This window comes from Chiloscyllium plagiosum, unplaced genomic scaffold (genome assembly GCF_037043375.1).
Source record: "Chiloscyllium plagiosum isolate Xiang-an unplaced genomic scaffold, Cpla_swu_hap1 HiC_scaffold_45, whole genome shotgun sequence".
In the NCBI taxonomy this organism is placed as follows: domain Eukaryota; kingdom Metazoa; phylum Chordata; class Chondrichthyes; order Orectolobiformes; family Hemiscylliidae; genus Chiloscyllium; species Chiloscyllium plagiosum.
The window spans coordinates 23,305,183-23,328,453 of record NW_028270183.1 but is presented as its reverse complement, the minus strand read 5'-3'; the positions used below and the strand labels follow the sequence as shown (position 1 = coordinate 23,328,453).

At 43.1% G+C, this 23,271-nt stretch overlaps 1 protein-coding gene across 4 annotated transcripts in view; it reads left to right on the top strand.

The window, feature by feature from the left end:
• The window catches only part of LOC122552167 (GEM-interacting protein-like), a 141,821-nt gene that overhangs the window by 115,834 nt on the left and 2,716 nt on the right, over positions 1 to 23,271 (top strand). For all 4 annotated transcript variants that reach the window (XM_043694700.2, XM_043694699.2, XM_087983374.1 and 1 more), the window contains 10 exons: positions 4,097 to 4,287; positions 4,430 to 4,509; positions 6,606 to 6,707; positions 9,181 to 9,273; positions 10,443 to 10,606; positions 12,048 to 12,236; positions 12,628 to 12,765; positions 15,209 to 15,429; positions 18,128 to 18,404; positions 21,579 to 21,699. In XM_043694700.2, the coding sequence (XP_043550635.2) occupies positions 4,097 to 4,287; positions 4,430 to 4,509; positions 6,606 to 6,707; positions 9,181 to 9,273; positions 10,443 to 10,606; positions 12,048 to 12,236; positions 12,628 to 12,765; positions 15,209 to 15,429; positions 18,128 to 18,404; positions 21,579 to 21,699 (1,576 nt within the window). The remainder of the gene's footprint in view (positions 1 to 4,096; positions 4,288 to 4,429; positions 4,510 to 6,605; positions 6,708 to 9,180; positions 9,274 to 10,442; positions 10,607 to 12,047; positions 12,237 to 12,627; positions 12,766 to 15,208; positions 15,430 to 18,127; positions 18,405 to 21,578; positions 21,700 to 23,271) is intronic.

Sequence of the window (23,271 nt, the reverse complement as noted above, 5' to 3'; positions counted from 1 at the left end):
CTACTCTATATTGGAGGAACCAAGCGCAGACTGGGTGACTGCTCTGCAGAACACCTTCCATCTGTGCACAAGCAGGACCTCGACCTTCCCATAGCCGGTCATCTTAACACAGCGTCCTGCTCACATGGCCACATGTCTGTCCTCAGAATACTGCAGTGTTCCAGTGAATCACAGCACAATCGGGAGGAACAGGCACTTTACAACCTTCTGGACTTAATACTGAGTTCAACACTTTTACATTGTGAACATTTCTTCCCTTTCTTTGAGTTTATCATGTCTTACTGTCCTTTCAAGTCTGTCAGGAGACACACCATTACTCTGCCATTATCATATTCCGAAAACTTAAGCTGAAATATTGTCGGAGAATTGTCCAATTACAAATCAAGGCCACAAATAGATGTTGTGAAATTGATGAACACTATTTATTTCTCACGAAATCATGGGGAAGAGAAATTGACTGGACTGATACAAAACGGACACTTTGCACAGTTAAGTCAAGGATTCTCCTCCCTGAGCTTCAGATACAGTCAGTTCTTATCGGGTTACAGTAGTGACATGTTAATAATAAGACAATGCAGTTTCAATTACAGTTAATAGAAAACAATTGCTTGTCCAGCAGTATCCATTAGTTAACAATTGTAGCCAGAGGTTTAGCTAATCTGCAGAAACGGGTGCTAATGGCTAGCATCCTGGCTTCAATAGGTCCCTAGGGTAGTGTTCATTCTTGGTAAAAACAATGACTGCAGATGCTGGAAACCAGATTCTGGATCAGTGATGCTGGAAGAGCACAGCAATTCAGGCAGCATCCGAAAAGCTTCGAAATCGACGTTTCGGGCAAAAGCCCTTCATCAGGAATAAAGGACTTTATTCCTGATGAAGGGCTTTTGCCCGAAACGTCGATTTCGAAGCTTTTCGGATGCTGCCTGAATTGGTAGTGTTCATTCTTGTCAGGTCTCTTTGTGCCACCTCTTCTGCATCTGCTTTGTGGGGATTGAGTAACTGGGGAGACAGGGAATGCCCTTGGGGCTTCAGGAGCAGTGATACTATTGTGAGGTAGGAAAACCAGTTAGCAGATCATCTAGATAGTGTATTCCTTCAGTTGGGGGGAGAGGGGCTGCTTAGGTGATGTCTCATTTCACTGTTAGTTCCTGAGCTGAGTGTGGTCAAGTTGAAGTGCCAGTGGCATTATGGGTAAGCTCTGTTTGGCTAAGAACAGACATGGTTTCTGTGAGCAAGTGGTGGGCAGGCAGAGTGGTTTGTTTTTTTTTCTTCTGCAACTAGCAACATCTTTTCTTCACTGACACCCTAAACCCACTCCCCCCAGCACCAAACCCCCCCTCGCCCCCCAAATAGCATAAATGATAAATGCTGTCCCCTCCACACTTTACTTTAGGTTTGATGAAGAGACATTCAGACTCAAAACGTTAGTTTGCTCTCTCTCCATGGATGCTGTCTGATCCGCCGTGATCTCCAGCATTAGGCTTCAGTACAGATTCCAGCATTGCAGTAATTTGTACCTATATTCTCTTGAGTTTACAAACATGAAAGGTATTCTTTAGAATATAAAATAGTACAGCTCAGAAACAGGCTCTTTGGCCCACGATGTCTGTGCCAACCATGATGCCATTCTTCTTATTAAAACGAATGCAATTCTTTGACAGAGTAAATGCTAGGGAGCTCTTTTGACCCCTGGCTGGAGAGTCTAAACTAAAAGAGCGAGTAGGCAAAAGTGAGGACTGCAGATGCTGGAAACCAGAGTTTAGATCAGAGTGGTGCTAGAAAAGCACAGCAGGTCAGGCAGCATCCGAGGAGCAGGAAAATCGACGTTTCGGGCAAAAGCCCTTCACCAGGAATGAAGGGCTTTTGCCCGAAATGTCGATTTTCCTGCTCCTCGGATGCTGCCTGACCTGCTGTGCTTTTTCAGCACCACTCTGATCTAGAGTGTCAAACGTAAGAAGTCATTTAAAAAGGACTTCAGTGAGGGAGAAATGTGTTACTCAAATGGTTACAAATCTTTGAAAATGGCTACCCTATGAGGCAACGGATGTTTAGTTGTTGCGGTTATTCAAGATTGATAGATTTTTGGAGTTAAGGAAATCAAGGCATAAATCAGCAGAGGAGTTGATGTAAAAATTCAGCTGTGACCTTATTGTATGTTAGGATGGACTCGAGGAACTATATGGTTACTTTCACTTCTATGTCACATCTTCCCAAGTAGAATTTGTGTTAGATATCAAATAAAACCCTCTGTCCTTCAAACACTGCCTTGTGTTTTGGATGTAGGTTTGCTTGCTGAGCTGCAAGGTTCATTTCCAGATGTTTCATCACCCTACTAGGTAACATCTTCAGTGGGCCTCAGGTGAAGCAGTATACATGATTCCTGCTTTCTATTTATATGTTTGGGTTTCTTTGGGTTGGTGATGTCATTTCCTGTAGTGAAATCACTTCCTGTTCATTTTCTCAGGGGGTGGTAGATGGGGTCTAACTCGATGTGTTTGTTGATAGAGTTCTGGTTGGAATGCCATGCTTCTAGGAATTCTTGTGCATGTCTTTGTTTGGCTTGTCCTAGGATGGATGTATTGTCCCAGTCGAAGTTGTGTCCTTCCTCATCCATATGTGAGGATACTCGTGAGAGTATCACAACTAGTCTTTTTGTGGCTAGTTGGTGCTCGTGAATCCTGTTGGCTAGTTTTCTGCCAGTTTGTTCAATGTATTGTTTGTTACAGTCCTTGCATTGTATTTTGTAAATGATATTAGTTTTGCCTGTTGTCTGTATAGGGTCTTTCAAGTTCATTAGCTGCTGTTTTAGTGTGTTGGTGGGTTTGTGGGCTACCATGATGCTAAGGGGTCTGAGTAGTCTGGCAGTCATTTCCGAGATGTCTTTGATGTAGGGGTGAGCGGCTAGAGTTTCTGGATGTGTTTTGTCTGCTTGTTTGGGTTTGTTGCTGAGAAATCGACAGACTGTGTTCATTGGGTTACCCATTCTTTTTGAATACATGGTATAGGTGATTTTTCTCTGCTCTGCGTGGTTCCTCTTTGCTGCAGTGTGTGTTGCCTCGTTGAAATAATGTTCTGATGCAGCTTTGTTTGTGAGTGTTGGGATGATTGCTTCTGTAACTCCTGTATCACAGGAAATGACATCACCAACCAAAAGAAACCCAAACATAAAAATTGAAAGCAGGATTTTCAGCATTGCTTCACCTGACGCCCACTGAAGATGTTATCTGGTAGAGTAACAAAACGTCTGGAAATGAACCTTGCAGCTCAGCGAGCAAACCTACATCCAAAATCTCAACCTGAGCTACAAATCTCAAAACTCGCTACTGCCTTGTGTGTATTGCACCATTGTCTCTGAATGATACTATGATTCATAAAGCCACTGAGAACAAGGGGAACAGAGTGAGGCCAAGCCACTAGATGAGGAAAGAAGTTCACGCTATGGAGACAGTTCAAACAAAGGCTTATCAGACTGATTCCTGGCCTAGCAGGACTGACATCTGAAGGGAAACTGGATTGGTTAGGACCATATTCACTGGAGTTTTAAAGAATGAGTTGGAATCTCGTAAAGACCTTATTATTTTAACAAAAGAAGACAAAATGAACATAGGAAGGATGTTCCCGATGACCAGGGAGCCTAGAACCACAAGTCACATTCTAAAGATATGGTATAAACCATTTAAGACAGCTATGAAGATAAATTTTTTCACCCAAAGAGCAGTGAGCCTATGGAATTCTCTACCATAGATGATAGTTGAGGCCAAAACATTGAAAGTTTTCAAGGAGTTACAGATTGTTCTTAGGGTTAAAAGGATCAAAGGATACATGGAGAAAGCGTGAACAGGCTCCTGTGCTGGATGCTCAGCCATGATTGTATTAACTGGTGGAGCAGGCTCCAAGGGCTGAATGGCCTACTCCTAGTCCTATTTTCCATCAATCTATGAAGAGGTACGTTTCGCTTGCCTGTGAGACGTTGGAATGGAAGTTACAGCAGAGACAACGTGGATACTTGCCATGAAGTGGGGTGACACCTTACACTACATTGGAAGTAGTTGAGGCATCAATGAAGAGTAACCTTTTCATACATTTTCCTCACCAGGTCTCTGTGAACCTTTTCCAAATGCAGGAGGAACAAATCGAACAAGTGCCCCTGGCCTTTCGCTCACTGCATGAGAACATCAAACTTTATGAGCCCGGCCAGAAATATTTTGAGTTTATTCAAAACCTGGATAAGAAGATGCAGCCTGTGGAGTTCTATGAATTCGAGGAGTTTGCTACTCGCAGCAGGAGGTGAGTGTTACATCAAATGAAGGATGGCAAAAGAGATTCAGTAATGAGAGAATTAATAGTGTTTGGTTTGATGAGATTCTGTAGTGGGACTGAATGATGGGTTTGGCCCACTGATAAATTGTACGTTTGTTTTAATTTGCAGGTCATCTAATTTGCTCCATCGATCGTCAGCATCTTCTGGTGACTTGCCAAGTTTGTCAGACGAGTTTGAAAACAAACTGAGTAAGTTGATGAAAAGCAATTTTGTAAATGGGGAAGCCTGCCTTATTTATTCTCAAGAGGTTAAGGAGGAACCTCTGTCAATGAGGAGAAAGTGAGGACTGAAGATGCTGGAGAAGGGCTTATTCCTGATGAAGGGCTAATGCCTGAAACGCTGACTCTCTTGCTTCTCGGATGCTGCCTGACCTGCTGTGCTTTTCCAGTGCCACACTTTTCACATCTGTTAAGATGCCAACCAGAAAAGATTATATTCCTTCCCAAATTATAAGCATCTACTGTGAAACCTGCAACTTAATCTCCTTGTATCCTCTTACTCACTGCTCATGTCACGGCTGGGAGGGCCAATTTTCCAGCTTGCAGCAAGCTCTCACAAATAGATTAGATTCTCTACAGTATGGAAACAGGCCATTTGGCCCAACAAGTCCACACCGACCCTCCGAAGATTAACCCACCCAGACCCATTCCCCTACCCCATTACACTACATTTACTCCTGACTAATGCACCTAACACTATGGGCAATTTAGCATGGCCAATTCACCTGACCTGCACATCTTTGGATTACTAATGTGATAATGGGCAGCTAATCTGATTTGCAGTGATGCTAGTTGAGGGATAGATATTGGTCAGGGGAAGTCCACAGCACTTCTTTGAAATAATCTGTATCTGCTTGAGACGGAAGACAGACTTTATTTTAACATTTCACCTGAAGCATAGCATTCTGACTGTAAACATTGTCTTCTAGCCTAGATTTTGTGCCTGAGTCACTGGAGTGGGTTTCAAACCTACAACCTTCTAAGTCAAGAGATAAGTGTCACCCACTGAACCACAGCTAAGCGATTCTGAAAGCACTCCACAATGTTACTTGCCATTGTGATGTGTGCAATCACAGCAGCCAATTTGTGCTCAGCAAGATTTCCAAAAACAGCAATGAGTTCAGTCATTTCTCTGGTGGCGTCAGTGCAAGAAATTTTGTTGGCCAGGGTGTGAAGAGGACTTCTCCAGTCCTCTGTAAAATAACACAGGATGTTTAGCATTCTGCGGAGCATCTGGAGAGTTTACTGCCTTGCTGTCTGATTGAACGGCACTACCTCAGTAATGCAGAGAAACATTGGCATAGACTGTGAGCTCAGGTCCAGGAAAGGGGCTCAAAACCACAATCACTGATGCAAAGGTGGCCACTCAATGAGGCAAAGCCAAAACAAGACAAAGTTTATAGGAAACTCAGATGATTCAGTCAGTGCCAATTGTAGTTTACATAAACTTAACATGTAGAATTGAGGGATTCTGAAGAATACTTGTAATTTAGTTTTAGAGGCAGCTTTCTTCTTCTGATGGTCTACACTACTGTTTACAATTTGTGGTTGAATTTATTCCACCTACTCAATTGTTTTCGGTACAATTTAAGAGATCTTATAATGCCATTTCATATCACAAAAAGTGAAGGATTTAAGAGGGTGGTATGGACTAGTTGGGCCAAAGGGCCTGTTTCCACACTGTAGGGAATCTAATCTTATGCAGAAAGCCCAGAGAAGCAAAGACTGCTCTTTCTTTGAGAATGAGAATTAACTTTAAAATAGAGAGACTTTGTGAAAGCATGTGGGGAGAAACTGTTTCTACTGGCACTCAATAATCAGAGGACTCAGACTTAAGATAATCTGCAAAATGGGAAGATGAGAAATAATCTTATTGGTGAGTTTTTGTTGTCTGATAGGATGGTGGAAATAAGTTCCAGGGGAATTGGCAGATACTTTAAGGAAAAGGTTGTATGACTATGAGGGGGAAAATAAGGGCCCTGCCAAATTGGAAAGCTCTACTGAAGACCTGGCACAGGCACAATGGGCCAAATGGCTTCCCCTATGCTGTATAATTGATGGAATCTTTCTGTTTTACTTCCTATATTAGTGCAATTAGTGAGAAGGGTAATTGGGAGCACTGAAGCTGAAGTGGGCATTAGCACCTTGGGTTCTTATAATACATAGTCTGTGCTTTATACATACAATTTAATGTTTTAGGAAGGAGCTTTCTCTCATTAGCTGCTGAACATTAGGGGTTTCCGGAACAGTGTTCTAATTTATATATTCCTTTTCTTCTTGTGTAGTGTTTCGAAATGCAGTCGGGACTAAACCTGCCTTAAGTGATTCGGAAAGCACTGGAGGAAGCAGTGAGTCACGTTCCTTAGATTCTCCGATGGCCAGTCCGGGTACGTACCAGCGAAAGTTGTCCTTGAACGAGGACAAGAGAACCTACTTACAGAATTGTGTTGTCAACAATTAGCCTCCAGCAGTTCCAGCCATTACTCTTCAGATTATAGCACACCTCCATGCCTTATTGAGCTGATAGGTTTCAGGACTGTGCCTTCTGTTTTATTTGTTCATGAGATTTGGGTGGCACTAGCTAAGTCAGCCTTTATTGAGCATTTATTACAACATAGAACTTTACAGCGCAGTACAGGCCCTTCAACCCTCGATGTTGCACCAATCTGAAGCCCATCTAACCTATTCAACTCCATTCTCGTCCATATGTCTATCCAATGACCATTTAAATGCCCTGAAAGACGGCGTGTCCACTACTGTTGCGGGCAGTGCATTCCATGCCTGTACTACTCACTGAGTAAAAAAAACTACCTCTGACATCTGTCCTGTATCAATCACCCCTCAATTTAAAGCTATGTCCCCTTGTGCTAGCCATCGCCATCTGAGGAAAAAGGCTCTCACTGTCCAACCTATCTAACCCTCTAGTGATCTTATATGTCTTAATTAAGTCACCTCTCAACCTTCTTCTCTGTAATGAAAACAGCCTCAAGTCTCTCGGCCTTTCCTCGCAAGACCTTCCCTCCATACCAGGCAACATTCCAGTAAATCTCCTCTGAACCCTTTCCAAAGCTTTCACATCCTTCCTGTAATGTGGTGACCAGAACTGCACATAATACTCCAAAAGTGGCTGCACCAGTGTTTTGTACAGCTGCAGCATGCAGCACGATATTGATTATTTATCTGATCTCAGTCAGCATGTGCAGTGGTGGTTTGCTGTTATATAGGTTGTCCTCACTGAAAATCGTGGCCCTGTTCTTAAGAAATCAGTGCTTTAAATGAAATGACTTAAGTGAATCATGGGTTCCCATTGGAATTAAAGTTAAAGCCAGTGTTACGATTCTCTCGGACAGTTTCTCGTTCAGTAAAAACAAAGGAGAAGCTGAATACTGTACCGCACACGTGCAACACCATAGATTCATAGCTGAAATATCTTGTAAAATGACATAAATCATTGAATATAACAGAAATGCTGCATAAATTCACATTTACATGAAATGGGGACTGTGCTACCATAAACACAGTGCGATTAATTTAGACACCATTGACTCCAATTGAGATTTGATAGGGGTTATATTGCTAGACTCTACTGGCATTCACAAAAACCCAAAAATGATAACCACAAGAGGCTGTGAATTCTGCAGTGAGTAACCTGTTTCCTGATATTCAAAAACCTGTCCACCATCTGCAAGGCATAACTCAGGAGAGTGATTGAATGTTCCCCATTTGTACAGATGAGTGCAACTCCAATAACACTTGAGAAGCTTGACATCATCCAGGACAAAGCAGCGTTTTCATAGGAACATAGAAAATAGGTGCAGACGTAGGCCATTTGACCCTTCAAGCCTGCATTCAATATGATCATACTCCTGCTTTCTCTTCATACCTCTTGATCCCTTTAGCCACAAGAGCCATGTGCAGCCCCCTCTTGAATATATCTAACAAACTGGCCCCAACAGCTTTCTGTGGAGAGAATTCCAGGTTCACAACTCTTTGAGTGAAGAAATTCTTCCTTTTCTCCGTTCTGAATGGATTATCCCTTCTTCTTAGACTGTGACTGTGTTTCATTGACATTCTGCCCGTCTCCTTCAACATGCAAGCCCTCCATCACTGACACACAGTTCCTTCCAAACAGTGAGCTCTACCATCTAGAAAGACAGGGGTAACAGATGTTTGGAACACCATGTCCTGCAAGTCACCCTCCAAACCAAAGGCCATCTTGACTTGGAATTATATCATCGTTTCTTCACCTTCGCTGTGTTAAAATCACAGAACTCACTTCCTAACAGCACTGTGGGTGACTACACCCCAAGGACTGCAGTATATCAAGAAAGCATCTCACCCATCTTCCCCAAGGACTGCAGTATATCAAGAAAGCATCTCACCCACCTTCTCCAGGGCAATTAAGACAATAGATGTTGGCCCTGGCAGTGCCACACCCATCCACTGAAAGAGCAAAACAAATTGTGGGGCAGCACTGTTTAACCTTGACACTTGAGAGTTGCAGGGTACTCCTGACATTCAGAGAATATTGTTTTATAGGTCTATGGATGGGGTCAACAGAGTTCAAACCCTGTCAGGGATGTTTGTGAATCATTAGGAAACCAGTAGAAAACATCTCCAAAATAGAAGGATAAGCATAAGTGAGAATTAGTTTATCCCTGCATCACTATATACAACAGCCTTATCATAACCGCTGGTGTGAGGAGGTGACAAGTTCCTTTGGAAATGACAAAGAAGCCCAGTAGGTGCTGTGACTTGCCTCGTTGCTGACTGGGCCACTAGGTTCTCTGTGTGTGTCAGAATCAACTCTGTTTCACTCATATCTGCACGATTTTAAAAACCTCCATTTTATCTCTGCAGCTCATTTCGGTAGGAAGTTACCAAAAACTATGTCTTCTGTGATATCTCCAGACGAATTTGAAGAGAGAGATTTGATCCGATCGAATGATAGCGGTATGTTGACGGGTGGGGTGGGGGGGTGGGGTTAAATAATCTTTGAGAGGAACATCTCGATGAAAAGTTGGCTTACTGTTTGCAGAATACAAGTTGGAAGTCCTTCTGGTGCTTAGATACATAAGAAAATGCCTAAATATAGGTGAATGAGTGGCATGTCTGGTGATGAGGGGTTTGGTGTCATAGAATCCCTACAGCGCAGGAAGTGACCATTCAGCCCATTGGGTTCATACCCACCTTTTGAAGAGCATCCCACCCAGATCACCCCACCAACACCCCCCGCCCCCACCCTATCCCCGTAACCCTACATTTCGCATGGCTAACCCACCTAGCCTGCATATCGCTAGACTTTATGGGTAATTTAGCATGGCCAATTCTCCTAACCTGCACATCTTTGGACTGTGACAGGAAACTGGAGCCCCGGCAGAAACCCATACAGACTCACGGAGAAAATGTGCAAACTCCACACAGACAGCTGAGAATGGAATCAAACCAGTGTCCCTGGCACTATGAGGCATCAGTACCACCCACTGAGCCATCATGCCACCTGTGTCTGAGGAAAGCTAGTGTGAATCACGTGATCTGCCAGGCAGGAGACATCTAGGTGTCTCAGCTTTCTGAGCTTTTACAGATATCTTGTTGAGACTTGCTGTCACACCTGTTGAATGAGGAGTGATGGGCAGGCAGGAACATTTGTCTGTCAGTTGATTTGGCAGCTCATCAATCTCTGCTCCCCAAAGGAAGCAGAAGGAAGCTGAGAATGTAGAACGGGCATGAAGGAAGAAAGGGTGAAAGAAGAGAGGAACGTAAGGTGATAAGGGAAATTAGAGGGGATGAGCAAGAAAGCAAAAAGAGCACAATAGTGGGAAAAGCAAATGAGAGAGAGAAGGGAATGGTGTTTGTTGTGGTGGCAGAGAATGGTGATTTAGGGGAAAGGGGAATGATAGAACCATATGAGAGAAAATGGACAAGAGGGAGGGTTGATGGTGAAATGGGGAGAGGGAGAGATAGGGTAGAAGGAGAGAAAATGCAAGTAGGTTTGGAAGAGAAAATGAATGCAAAACAGAGAGAAAAGATGAGAAAATGACAGCACATAGGCAGGAATAGGGAAGGACAGTGGAGAGGGTAATATAATACAGGTTCAATTTATCTTGAAAATTTTCTCTTAGATTTGACTGACTTGATCAATGAAACTTCAGGAACAACAGGGCGTTTCAAGAAAATCTCACTCTCCAAAGCAGCACAGACTCACCGCCTGAGGAAACTCCGAGCACCAACCAAATGTCGTGAGTGTGAAGGCCTCATTGTGGTGAATGGAGCCGAATGTGAGCAGGTTAGTTGCCTGAACTGTTGGTATTGTCCGAGCACTGCTGAATGCAGTCTAAGGTGGCACAAGACATGGGCTCTCTGCATTTGATTGGTGCTCCAGTGCCCATTGCTAGCTCAGAAAGTTACAGACAGTTGTGTCTGTTGCTTCTATTCCTGACTAACCATCTGGTGGCTTTTAACCTTTGCTGGAATGTGAGCGAGTGAATGTCAGCTGGGGGCATGATCAGCTTTGCCCTGATAGAATAGAGTAACCTGCAAGTGCATTGGCAGAGGAGCTTATTGGGGCAGATTCACCAAGGAATTATGACCAAGAGAAAACTCGGACCTTGAGGAGTAAATTCAGAAGGGCGGTCATTTAACAACAGATTTGAGATCCTGCCATGGTAGCTGATGTTCTTGCAGAAGCTTAACTCTGAAGATTTAGGTCCTGTGAGATTGAAACCCCACTTTATCTTCCTTGGCCCCCTTCACCCAGTGGAAGTGCCTGTCTGAGTTCTTCAGGAGAAACTGAGGTTACAGGGTTGGCAATAGAAAAGGAATGTTGCCGTTTATTGCAAGGGAAATAGATATTAAAGTAGTTAAACTCTGCTAAAGTCTTTCAGGACTTTTGGTGAGATCACAGCTGTACAGATTTAATCAAGAAAGTATATAAAAAGTTGTATTAGAAGCAGTACAGAGAAGATTCATTTGACTGCTTCCTAAAACAAAGGGGTTGCCTTATGAGGAAAGGATGGTCCAAGCAGGACCTGTATCCATTAGTATTTAGAAGAATGAGAGGTGATCTTACTGAAACATAAAATCCTGCATTAGGGGTAGGAGTGAAAACTGCAAGTGCCCATTATTTCCTCTTGTAGAAGAGACTAGGAGACACAACTTAACAATTAGGGATGTCCCATTTAAGTTGGAAATGAGAGAAAAATGCTATTTCACACACAGACCTTAGTCTGTGGAATTCTCTTGCCCAGACAGCAATGGAGACTGGGTCATTGAAATATATTGAGTTAGATAGGTTTTTGATAATTATGGAGTCATGGTTTGGGGGTGGAGAAGCAAATAGGAAAGTGGAGTTCGAGGCACAGTCAGATGAGCCATGATGTAAACAAATGGTGGAGCAGCCTCAAGGAGTCACATAGTCTACTCCTGTTTCTAATTAGAATGTTCATATGAACAGTCCCTCCCCTGTCTGATAAAACACTTACAAACATCCATTGCCATTGCCTGCAAGAAAATTGGGGCCTGGAACATGATTGTGAAGCCAGTTATGGAATTCTCTGTCACAGAAAGCAGTTGTGAGAAGCCTTGCAGCCCTTTGTTGAAAATAACTTCTGTAATGTTCATCCATTCACAAGCTGTGTGTACCTGCATGGTATTCTTTGAGGCTTTGCTGGTGCTGATTAATTGAGTAATTGAGTAATTGTGTTTATTTGAGTATTTGCTCTTCACAGTGCTACCTGGCGTGTCATAGGAAATGCCTCGAATCGGTTGCCATCATGTGTGGACATCGGAAGCTGCAGAACAAGGTCTCTCTCTTTGGTGTTGACTTTGCACAGGTTCCAAGGGAGGCAGCTGATGAGGTCCCCTTCATCATCAGAAAATGCATAGCTGAGATCGACAGCCGGGCACTGAATGTACAGGTAAGAGCAACCCAGCCAAGATCAGAGTGTTGGAAACTGAATATGTTGGAGATAGAGAGCCAGGGAAGCATTGCTATGGTAGCCTGGCAGATAATTACCAGAACTGCAACAGTAGTCTGCTACTACCTTCTCACTGTGTTGTCATCTCTTGACTCTCTCGATGGTGTGTGTCTAAATCCCCTCTACATGGAATATGCCCATCTACCCTCTCCCAAAGAATCTATTGCCAATCTCCCTCTCCTTGTTGAGTTGCACCAAAGTTATCATCATATCCCACAATAGGTGCTATGGCATTTTACCGTAGGTAGTGAGCTGTTTGTTTTTCTTTCAATAATTAGAATCAGATGTCAGTGTTATAGATCAATCAATGTTGTAATTTCTGATTTTTCAGGGGCTCTATCGGGTGAATGGTTCAAAGATTCGCATCTCCAAACTACGCCATTCCTTCGAAAATGGGTGGGACCTCATCAACATGTCCGAGAACTCTCCTCACGATATTACGAATGTATTAACTCTGTATCTTCGAGAGGTGGGTTGAAGTATAGTGAACTCTTGTGTTAAGTCTGATCCCATCATTCTCAAAGCAGCTCTGCTCGGCAAATGTTGATTTTGAATTTCATTCATCAGCTTCTTCAATGGGGGCCACATTATGTCAGTGTCCTCGCTCAGGTTACAGTGCTACCTCTGTGCCTTGGCTAATATTACAGAGCCAGCTTTGTGCTCTGTTTAGGGTTACAGTGCCAGATCTAAACACTGGAAAAAGACACCGTTTTTAGTTCTGTGTCCTCACTAGGTTACAGAGCCAGATTTGTATTCTGTCTATGGTTACAAAGCCAGCTCTGTGCACTGGCTAGAGTTAAAGACCCAGCTCTGTGCAATGGCTTGGGCTTACACGTGGGCAGTAGCAACCCTGGGATTTCACAGGTGAACAGCCCAGATTTTACATCAGCATTAATAAATCAACACGGATTACTGGGTCATTTGGCTTTTGTCTTTGATGGTGAAGATTTGGACAGGCCCATTCCAGGTATTATTGCCAGGTGTACACTTTCATCAAACTGAGGCACTTGGGAATCAACAATGACAGGGAACATAAATCTTTATTTATACCCTTAAGATTCTCTGGTACATGGAAGATTGACTTTGAGAATGTCATACTCTCACTATAGTTCATAAGATATAGGAGGACAATTAGACCACTCAGCCCTTCGACCATGGCCGATATGTTCCTCACCCCCATTTTCCTGCCTTCTCTTCATATCCCTTCAACCCATTACCAATTAAAAGTCTGTCTAACACCTCCTTAAATTTACTCACTGTCCCAGCATCCACCTCACTTTTGGGTAGCAAATTCCACAGATTCACAACCCTTTGGAAGAAACTGTTTCTCCTAAACTCTGTTTTAAATTTGCTACCCTTTATCCTTATCTCGTCCTAGAATGCCCCACAAGAGGAAGCATCCGTTCCACATCTATTTTATTCACACCTTTTATCAATGAATACCTCAATTTGATCTCCCCCATTTTTCATTAACCCAAGCCAGAAACAAACTGCAAATGAATGAGAGTGGGCGGCACGGTGGCACAGTGGTTAGCACTGCTGCCTCACAGCGCCAGAGACCCGGGTTCAATTCCCGCCTCAGGCGACTGTGTGGAGTTTGCACGTTCTCCCCGTGTCTGCGTGAGTTTCCTCCGGGTGCTCCAGTTTCCTCCCACAGTCCAAAGATGTGCAGGTCAGGTGAATTGGCCATGCTAAATTGCCCATAGTGTTAGGTAAGGGGTAAATGTAGGGGTATAGGTGGGTTGCACTTCGGCGGGTTGGTGTGGACATGTTGGGCCGAAGGGCCTGTTTTCACACTGTAATGTAATCAAATGTAATCTAAAGTAAATAAATAGGTGATGTTCTGTAATTCAAAATACATGACATTAGAAAACCTTCTGTAGGCCTATGAGATCACTGAGCCCACAAAGCAGAAAAGCCCTTTGGTAATTAGCTATACCAATTCAATGGTACTTAAACCTGACCTCAGCCTGGGCAGTAACGTTACTTTTAGAAATTATGAGGGTGATGGGATGGGAGCGGTGTGTGGGGGAGGGGCTGGTTGTGGAGAAAGTAGTCACTTTTACATAAACTGCTACTGGAAGAGTTGGATAAAATTTGGACAAACCACGACAACTCTCTCACTTGTACAGATAACTATCTGCCTGACACAGTCTAGGCCCACATGGTAACTTAATAAGTAATTTAGCTACAATATTAGGCAATTTCAGGCAGAGGGCAGAGAGGGCTGGAAAGACACTGAAAAATCGAGAAACTGGAGTACCGTATCCCATTCTGGGCACAAACCTTACGGAAGGATGCATATGGATTATAAAGAGGGTGTAGAAAAGATTCATATGAGTTCCTGGAACGAGAGAGTCCAGTTACATTGATAGACTGCAGCAACATGGAGCTATTGGCCTTGGAGAAAAGTAGAAAGCAAGTAATTGTTCCATTGTGTGGAGGGTCAAAAAATGTGGTGCTAGAAAAGCACAGCCGGTCAGGCAGCATCCAAGGAACCGGAAAGTCGACATGCTTGTCCAGCACTGCCGTGCTTTTCCAACAGCACCCTTTTCGACTCTGATCTTCAGCATCTGCAGTCTTCACTTGTGTGGAGGGGTCAAGAACTAGAGGATACTGATTTAAACTGACTGACTAAAGAGACGATGGTGACATGACTGACATCTTTTTCATACAATATATAGTTCAGATCTGGAGAAAGTGGTAGGGGCAGACTCAGCTGAAGCTTTTGAGAAAGAATTGGGTAATTAACTTAAAAGAAGAACATTTGGAAGGTTCAGGGGAAACGATGAATGTTGGGATTGGGCTCTTGCTGAGAGCCAGTGTGAATGCGATGGGCAGAATGGTATTCTTTCTGTGTTGTAACTATTCTCTAATTTGATGAAAACTTTATGTTTAATTTTGACTTCAAGCTTCCTGAGTCGATTGTTCTCTCCACCCTCTACAATGACTTTATGAACTTTGCCAAAGAGTTACACCTGGCCTGTGAAGAGCTGAAGGACAGCCAAGCCAAGGGAGTGTCTATGCCAGCAGATAAAGTGGCACAGCTCATCCAGCAGGCCAAGGCCTTGCTGCAGAAGCTACCAGCCGCCAACTACAATGCTCTGGAACACATCATTGGGCATCTCTACAGGTAGGCCCAGGATTGATATAGATTTCCAAATTAGATGGTAGTAATGGAACTAGTCGCATTAGTGTCTATAGTGCTTGCAAACTTTAGATGCTGAGTTCCAGTTCTACTAAGATAACTGGTTCTCTAATTTGTGAAGGATGGGAGTCTGCCAGTCTTCTCTGGTCTACCCCATAAACTCATGTAGTGTAGCTGTCTCTAATTGGACTTGGACTAACAAATATGGCATTCGGGCCTGGCTCCTATAGTGGTCTGGAAAAGCGCAGCAGGCAGGCAGCATCCAAGGAACAGGAGAATCGACGTTTCGGGCATAAGCCCTTCTTCCTGAAGAAGGGCTTATGCCCGAAACGTCGATTCTTCTGTTCCTTGGATGCTGCCTGACCTGCTGCGCTTTTCCAGCAACACATTTTCAGCTCTGATCTCCAGCATCTGCAGCCCTCACTTTCTCCTATGGTGGTCTACCTATAATAGCCACTATCCTGGCTAGCTCATTACGCAGTCATCATCTGGTACCGATGCAACCCTTTATTCCACAGATTAATCAGCTTCTTTAGAACCAGAGAAGTTCCTGGAAGATTTTGTATATTGAGCATGATGCTAGTCACAGCTATATGCATGCATTGTGATACCAGAATCTATTCCATGATATCAACTTGATATCTCAGTCTTGCCACCACTGGGGATAGTTGGGAAGTGTTGGAAGACCTAGATGATGCAAAGACTCAATAGATTTGGGGAAAAGGTGATGTTGTGGTAATGTCACTGAACTAATAATCCAGAGGGCCTGGCTAATAATCTGGGAACTTGGGTTCAACCTCCAACACAACAGCTAGTGGAATTTAAATTCAGTTATTGAATCTGAAATATAAAGCCAGTGTCAGTAATGGTGACCATTGTTTATTGTAAAAACCTATTTGGATCAGGAAAATCTGCCATCCTTACCCAGTCTAGCCTGTGACTCCAGACCCACAGCAAAACAGTTGTCTCTTAACTGTTCTTGGTTCAGGGTTGGGCAACAACTTAAGGACACCCTGAAAGAATAAGAAACATCTGAAGCGAAAGGGCAGATTAGTGCAATTGGGCCAGTTGGAAATACCTGAAAGACCAAATAGGTAAAGAATTTTCCATTAGGTCTGTAACTAGCCTGGGAAGGTTTGTATTAGTTAAGATTGACAGAAAGATTTGGGTGATGGAGAGATGGTATCTACAAGATAATGATGTGAGTGAACACAAAGCAGATTTGCTCACATTCAATAAGAACTTCCACATTCCAAAGTTTCCCAAATTTGAGTAGAGTATATCACACACCAAGATATCTGGTCTCAGCTGGTTTGTTGGAAGGGTGGAAAGAGATGAAGAAGGCAATGCAATGAAGGACAGGAGGTTAGCGTTAGTGTTATCCATTATTTCCAAATGGAAAGCTGCCCTTACCTATATTTAGGGGTTTCAGGCTTCAATTAAAGACTGTTAAGGTCAAACATTGCTCCCTCATGAGGGATAGGCACTTTGGTAAGGCAGCGGATGGAAGCTAGTTGTTGCTGACACCTTTCTGGGTCATCTTTCAGATGTTATGAAAATGCTTCATATCTAATATTTCTTAGGGGATTTAAATTTAGAATAATTATAGAAAAATTTATCTTTTTCAAGTTAAAAGAAAAACCTAGAATGGTTTGAAAGATCATTGTGGATATTGGAATTTTTTTTTTAACATGGCTTCCTGGAGACCACTGTTGGAGCTGTTGAACAGTGGCTGGCTCGGAGAGTGTTTTGCTTTGCCTTTTGTTGCGGGTCAAGCTACCTAGCTGATAATTTTTTTCTGAAAAGAAAACACTTTTGATAAGTTCAGGATGAAACCTATCTGTTCTTCTGAGAAAGTGATTGAAGGAACATCTCAATATTGGAGTTCTTGAGCAAGCTTTGTCTACTAAGACTCCAGAGACAACCATGTCTGATTAATGATGTGGTTAGACATGCCAGAACATCAGACTTTGGAACCTTCTACACTAGACTTTTGACCTTTGTGTCTTCAAAATAACCCATTGGCCAAGATGTATTTTCTTTCAGAAGGCCAATCTCTGCAGATAAATCGTTTTTCCCCTCATTTCCTTAAGTGTTACTTTAGCAAATGTTATAGGAATATTTAGAGAGAAAAAGATTTATACTTCAATATTACCGACTGTGTATGTTACCAATTATCAGTAACTTTATGAAATAAGTTTGGCTTTGATAACCAAATAATAATGGTGTTTAAAAGCAAAATACAGTGGATGCTGGAAATCGGAAATAAAAACAGAAAGTGTTGGAGAAACTCAAAAGGTCTGGCAGCATTTGTGCAGAAATAAACACTTATTGCTTCAAATCCAATATGACTTCTTTAGAACTCCTTAGAAGAGTCATATTGATTTGAAACACTTATTCTGTACCTCTCTCCACTGATGCTACTAGATCAGTTGAATTTCTCCAGCACTTCATAAAATTTCAATTATTGTGTTTAATAGGTCTTTTTGTTTAAAACCTGATACAGGTAAGGTAGTTAATTGACCATCTTCATATATGGAAATGTATGTTTATTTTAGGTTGTGCCCTGTTAAGTAATGGGGCCAAGGTGATAGTGCATTCCCTGGCTTCAGTTGTAACACCAGAAGGGGTGTGTAAACTATTGTTTCAGTTGCTTCAAGATAGATATCTCTTCCTCTTGCAGAGTGACAGAACAATGCGAAGAGAACAAGATGTCGTCGAACAGCCTGGGAATAATCTTTGGCCCCACACTGATACGACCTCCAGCTCTGGAAGACACAGCTTCCATGACTTCCCTGGTTAGCTGTGGATATCAGGCTCAGATTATAGACTTCCTGATCACACAATGCAATCAGATCTTCGAACCTAAGCAAGACCTCAAAACCTGGCCAACAGAAATGCCAGCAAACCAAGAGAAGGCAGCCCTGGGCACAGCAAAAGGCAGGAGCAATTCTTCTGAGGTACTGTCTTGCAGAATTATCGCAAGATTGTAGCAAAGATAAAGTGTTAAGTTAGGAGTCTTGTGAAATGGTGGTAGCATCACTATCTCTGAGCTAGAACCTCTGGATTCAAGTCCTGATTATCATGCAGATGTATCATGACATATCTAAACAGGTCAATGAAAAATAACTCAAAGTATCAGGTCGGTAGAATCTCGAAGATACACATATTGTCATATTTTATGTTGGCAGCCACTGCTTGAATCATCCACTATAGGCATACATATTTGCAAACATAATCTGGGTGGACCAGACCCACTATCCCTTAGTTTCGACCCATCTCAAGTACTGCTGTAAATCAAAGCAATTCAATCGTTGAATTGTGTAGCTGGAAAGTTTGAGAATGCAGGAACTCCCATCAAAGAACACAGCCAGGAGAATAATTTCCACTTGCCTCAGACAACACTGTGAGAGGAAATAGAGTATTATTGGGAAGGGTGGGGGATAGTTGGGAATGAAAAAGAGAGGGAAGGGAAATAAAGGAGTGAGGACAGAGATGGGACTTTGTTACGCTTTCATGCAATGTGGGCATCATTAGCTGGGCCGGCATTTGTTGCCCATCCTTAACAGCCCATCCTTAACTGAGTGGCCGGTTAGGCCATTTCAGAGAGCCACATTGATGTGAGTCTGAAATCACAAGTGAACTAAACCAGGTAAGGACAGCAGATTCCCTTCCTTAAAAGAGCATAAGTGAACCAGGTGTTGAGAGAGAGGCAGAATTGCAATATCTATAGCTGGGGAGTGTTGTAGTGTTTATGTAAAGCAGAGAAGTTGGTAAGGCTTCCGTGTCTGCATTGAATTGAGAAGAGATTAGAGTCTCAGTAAATGGGAGTAACTGGGGAACTGAATGTCGAAGAATGACCACTGTTACAAAACAAGATGTTGCTGTATTTTTTGGGATGGCACGGTAGCGCAGTTGTTAGCACTGCTGTCTCACAGCGCCAGGGACTTGGGTTCAATTCCTGCCTCAGGCAACTGTCTGTGCTGAGTTTGCACATTCTCCCCGTGAATACGTGGGTTTCCTCCGGGTGCTCTGGATTCCTCCCACAGTCCAAAGATGTGCAGGTTAGGTGAATTGGCCATGCTAAATTGCCTGTAGCGTTAGGTGCATTAGTCAGGGGTAAATGTAGGGGAATGGGTCTGGGTGGGTTACTTTTCGGAGGATTGGTGTGGACTTGTTGAGCTGAAGGGCCTATTTCCACACTGTAGGGAATCTAATCTTTTTCCTTTCTCTAAATCAACTAGTCTGAAACTGAAGTTTGTAAATTTTAAGATTAAAATGTCAGCATTTTCCAGCTGAGGGAACCCACTGCTCTTAAGTAAAAGACCAGGTTAGTGATGGACACAATGATTTCCCCAATGGGTTTTCAACTCTGATATATTTTCCAATACAGTGAAAGGATGTTAACTAAACTTAACAAATTACGGTACAAAGCCCTTGTAGTTTATTTTCCTAAGTCTTCTATTTCTGCTTTTCCTTTGCCCTGTAGACAACTTACCCTGTATACAGTTGTGGCGGCACGGTGGCCCAGTGGTTAGCACTGCTGCCTCATAGTGCCTGTAGACCCGGGTTCAATTCCCGACTCAGGCGACTGACTGTGTGGAGTTTGCACATTCTCCCCGTGTCTGCGTGGGTTTCCTCCGGGTGCTCCGGTTTCCTCCCACAGTCCAAAGATGTGCGGGTCAGGTGAATTGGCCATGCTAAATTGCCCGTAGTGTTAGGTTAAAGGGGTAAAGGTAGGGGTATGGGTGGGTTGCGCTTCGGCGGGTCGGTGTGGACTTGGTGGGCCGAAGGGCCTGTTTCCACACTGTAAGTAATCTAATCTAATCTAATCTAATCTAATCAGTTGAACGCAACACTTCAGTGCTGTCTGATGAACAGCTGCATTGTCAGAGGTGCTGTCCTCAAATGAGAACAAGGTCCTATTTATTTGTTCATTTTATATTTAAAGGTTCATGCACTGTTCATTTGAAGAGGAGGTTGTTCCTCTGACTGCTGTTTGCTGGAGATTGCTGTATATAGGATGGCTGCCTCTGTGATGATAACTGGAGTATGCTGGCTGTGAAGCATCAAAGGTGCTTTGTGACTTGCCAGAAGGTGCTATATAAATGTACATTCCAAATTCCCTCCTTTCATCCTCAAGCAACACTCCCATAACATACAATGAATTAATCTCAAAATGAAATACTGAACATAATCAATGTCTTTTTCTTCTGTTCCCCCCTTCATTCCCCCCAAAGGGTGTTTTCCCTGGGCTATGAAAACGTATCAGGACTGATTGAAAATGTCTTGGATTTTTGTAAAAATAACAGCACATAATTTTTTTTAAAAACTAGGATCAGGACTCTGCAAGAAAATGATAATATTTTAAACAAATCTTCAGACATTTATATTTAAAAAATGGAGGACGTAACAGAAAATGTTTTCAGTGCAGACAGTCCAGCTGCAAGGGCACCAGAGAAAACCACAGCCTACACGTTTTTCTCCAACCCACTCACCAAACTGAGGTGGGACTAACATTTCATTCCTTCACTGTCGCTGGGTGAAACTCCTGGAACTCTCTGCCTTAGATCACTGTGGGTGTACCTTCACCCCAAAGGCTGTCATGATTTAAGAATGATTTGGAGATGCCGGTGTTGGACTGGGGTGCACAAAGTTAAAAATCACACAACACCAGGTTATAGTTATATGATTTAAGTTATATGATTTAAGAAGGCAACTCACCACCACCTCCTCATGGAAGTTAGGCATGGGCAATAAGTGCTGACCTAACCAGTGATATCCAGATGTCCTGCATCAAATGTTTCTAGAGAATGCTGACTGGACATATGGCCGTGAGGGAATTGATGGCCAAGTGACACTCGATTTCCGTTGTTGAACTGACTTCACACTGTAGGGAGCAAGTAAATGACAATGTACTTCCCTACACTTTCCGGAGGAGTCACAGACCAGTATGTGATTTCCTTCACTGGAAGCAGTGACTGAATGTAGCTGCCCCAGATTGTAACTTGGCACTGGAGGGAACAGATGTCCCTGGATCTGTTTGTTTCAGTGAAAATAGGTGACACAATGGATTTCAGATGGTAGATCTTGCTGGCTGCTGTGTGCTTACTGTCCAGTCTCTCCTATTGCAGAGTCTGGTTTTGAAAAGAAATTCAAGTGAAGGATATGTTTCGGACAAATCCTCGTCAAACGAAGCTCTTGATGACACACGGGACCAACGGAGAGAGAGCTCTGGCAGCAGCGACATGACAGGTGAGTGGGATGCACACACGTGTGAATAAATGGATAAAGGGGATTAACCCCATGGCTTAAAGGTTCAAATTTCATCCAAGCTGTTGGTGCCTATCCCATTTTTCCTCTCTACGATGCATGGAGCAGGGCAAGTATCTGGCATGTTTGGGAATCAGATATTCCAACTTGAGAAAAGCAAGTTATGCCAGCAGCTATACCAATCATGTTGCTGTCAGGTTTAGCCACTAAGATTGTAAGTGCATCATTCAGATCATCCAGGGCAGCAGGGTCATTGGAGACCTGGGTTAGGGGGAGCAGTTGTCTTGTCCTTTAGAAAGAGGCTTGGGTAAGGGGTCCCTTGTGTTTAACAGACCAACACCCACATAGTAAAAGAGACAGCTAAAGAAATTGAAATTTACAAGGATTTTATTGTAAATCTACAGTTAAGCACAAACACCAGTTTCCACCTTTCCCTCCTGTCAGGAAACAAAACCCCAATTGGGGGTGAATTCTTTTTGCAAAATAAACCCATCACCAAATTTACAAATAACAAACACTTGAATCCATGTCTTTTATTTAACCTCTTAACAACCATAGTTTTAGCTATTTTAATCAACCTGTCTGCACATACCATGACACATCTGGGCAGGTAGGACTTGAATGTTGGCATCCTCGCCCAGAGGCAGGGATGTGCCTCTGTGCCATAAGACCCCGAGAGAACAATCTTTGTTTACTTTTTTTAAGAAAACCACCCTGTACTGACATGTTATAGTACAGCTCTGGAGCAGGTGGGACTTAAACTCAAGCCTCTGGCCCAGAGGCAGGGAGGCAAAACCTACTTTTTTTTAAATTTTATAAAACCCACCACCAATTAAAGTAAACACCTAATTCACAGTTACAAGCACAGTCTAGCAGGGGCTTGAAACACTCCTTTGTGTATTATAAAAACTCACCACCAATTCACCCAATTTACTAAATAACAAATAAACGCAGCCCAAAAGAGGCAGTGTCACAATAATAAAGAGGAAGCGGCTAAATCAAAATGGAGATGGTTAATTAATTAATGTACCCCAGTTCCCGCAGCACCCACCTCTCTCGCAAAGTCTCGAGGGTGCTGGTGAAAAATCAAGGTCAACCACAGAAGACAGGCAGACAGTCGGCTTTATGATCTCTCCACAGCCCACTGCCTGGACATGTTGACAGCTGCTTTAGCCAGGCCCAGAAGCACGTCATCGAGGAGACCCTTTGACATGCCTACCCAAACTGCTCTGCCCCCTCCCCACACTTGGTACCCAAAGATCAGAATCATGGTGCTGAAGGTGCAGTCAAAGGAACGGTAACAAGTTTCTCAAATTAAAGACATTTTGGACAGGTCCATGGATAGGAAAGGTTTAGAGTGAGAGATGAGCCGAGAGTGTGGTGCTGGAAAAGCACAGCCGGTCAGGCAGCATCCAAGGAGCAAGAAAATCAACATCTTGCCAAAAGCCCTCCTTATGAAGGGCTTTTGCCTGAAATGTCGATTTTTCTGCTCAGGTCAGGAAGCTGCCTGACCTGCTGTGCTTGTCCAACACCACACTCTCTACTATAATCTCC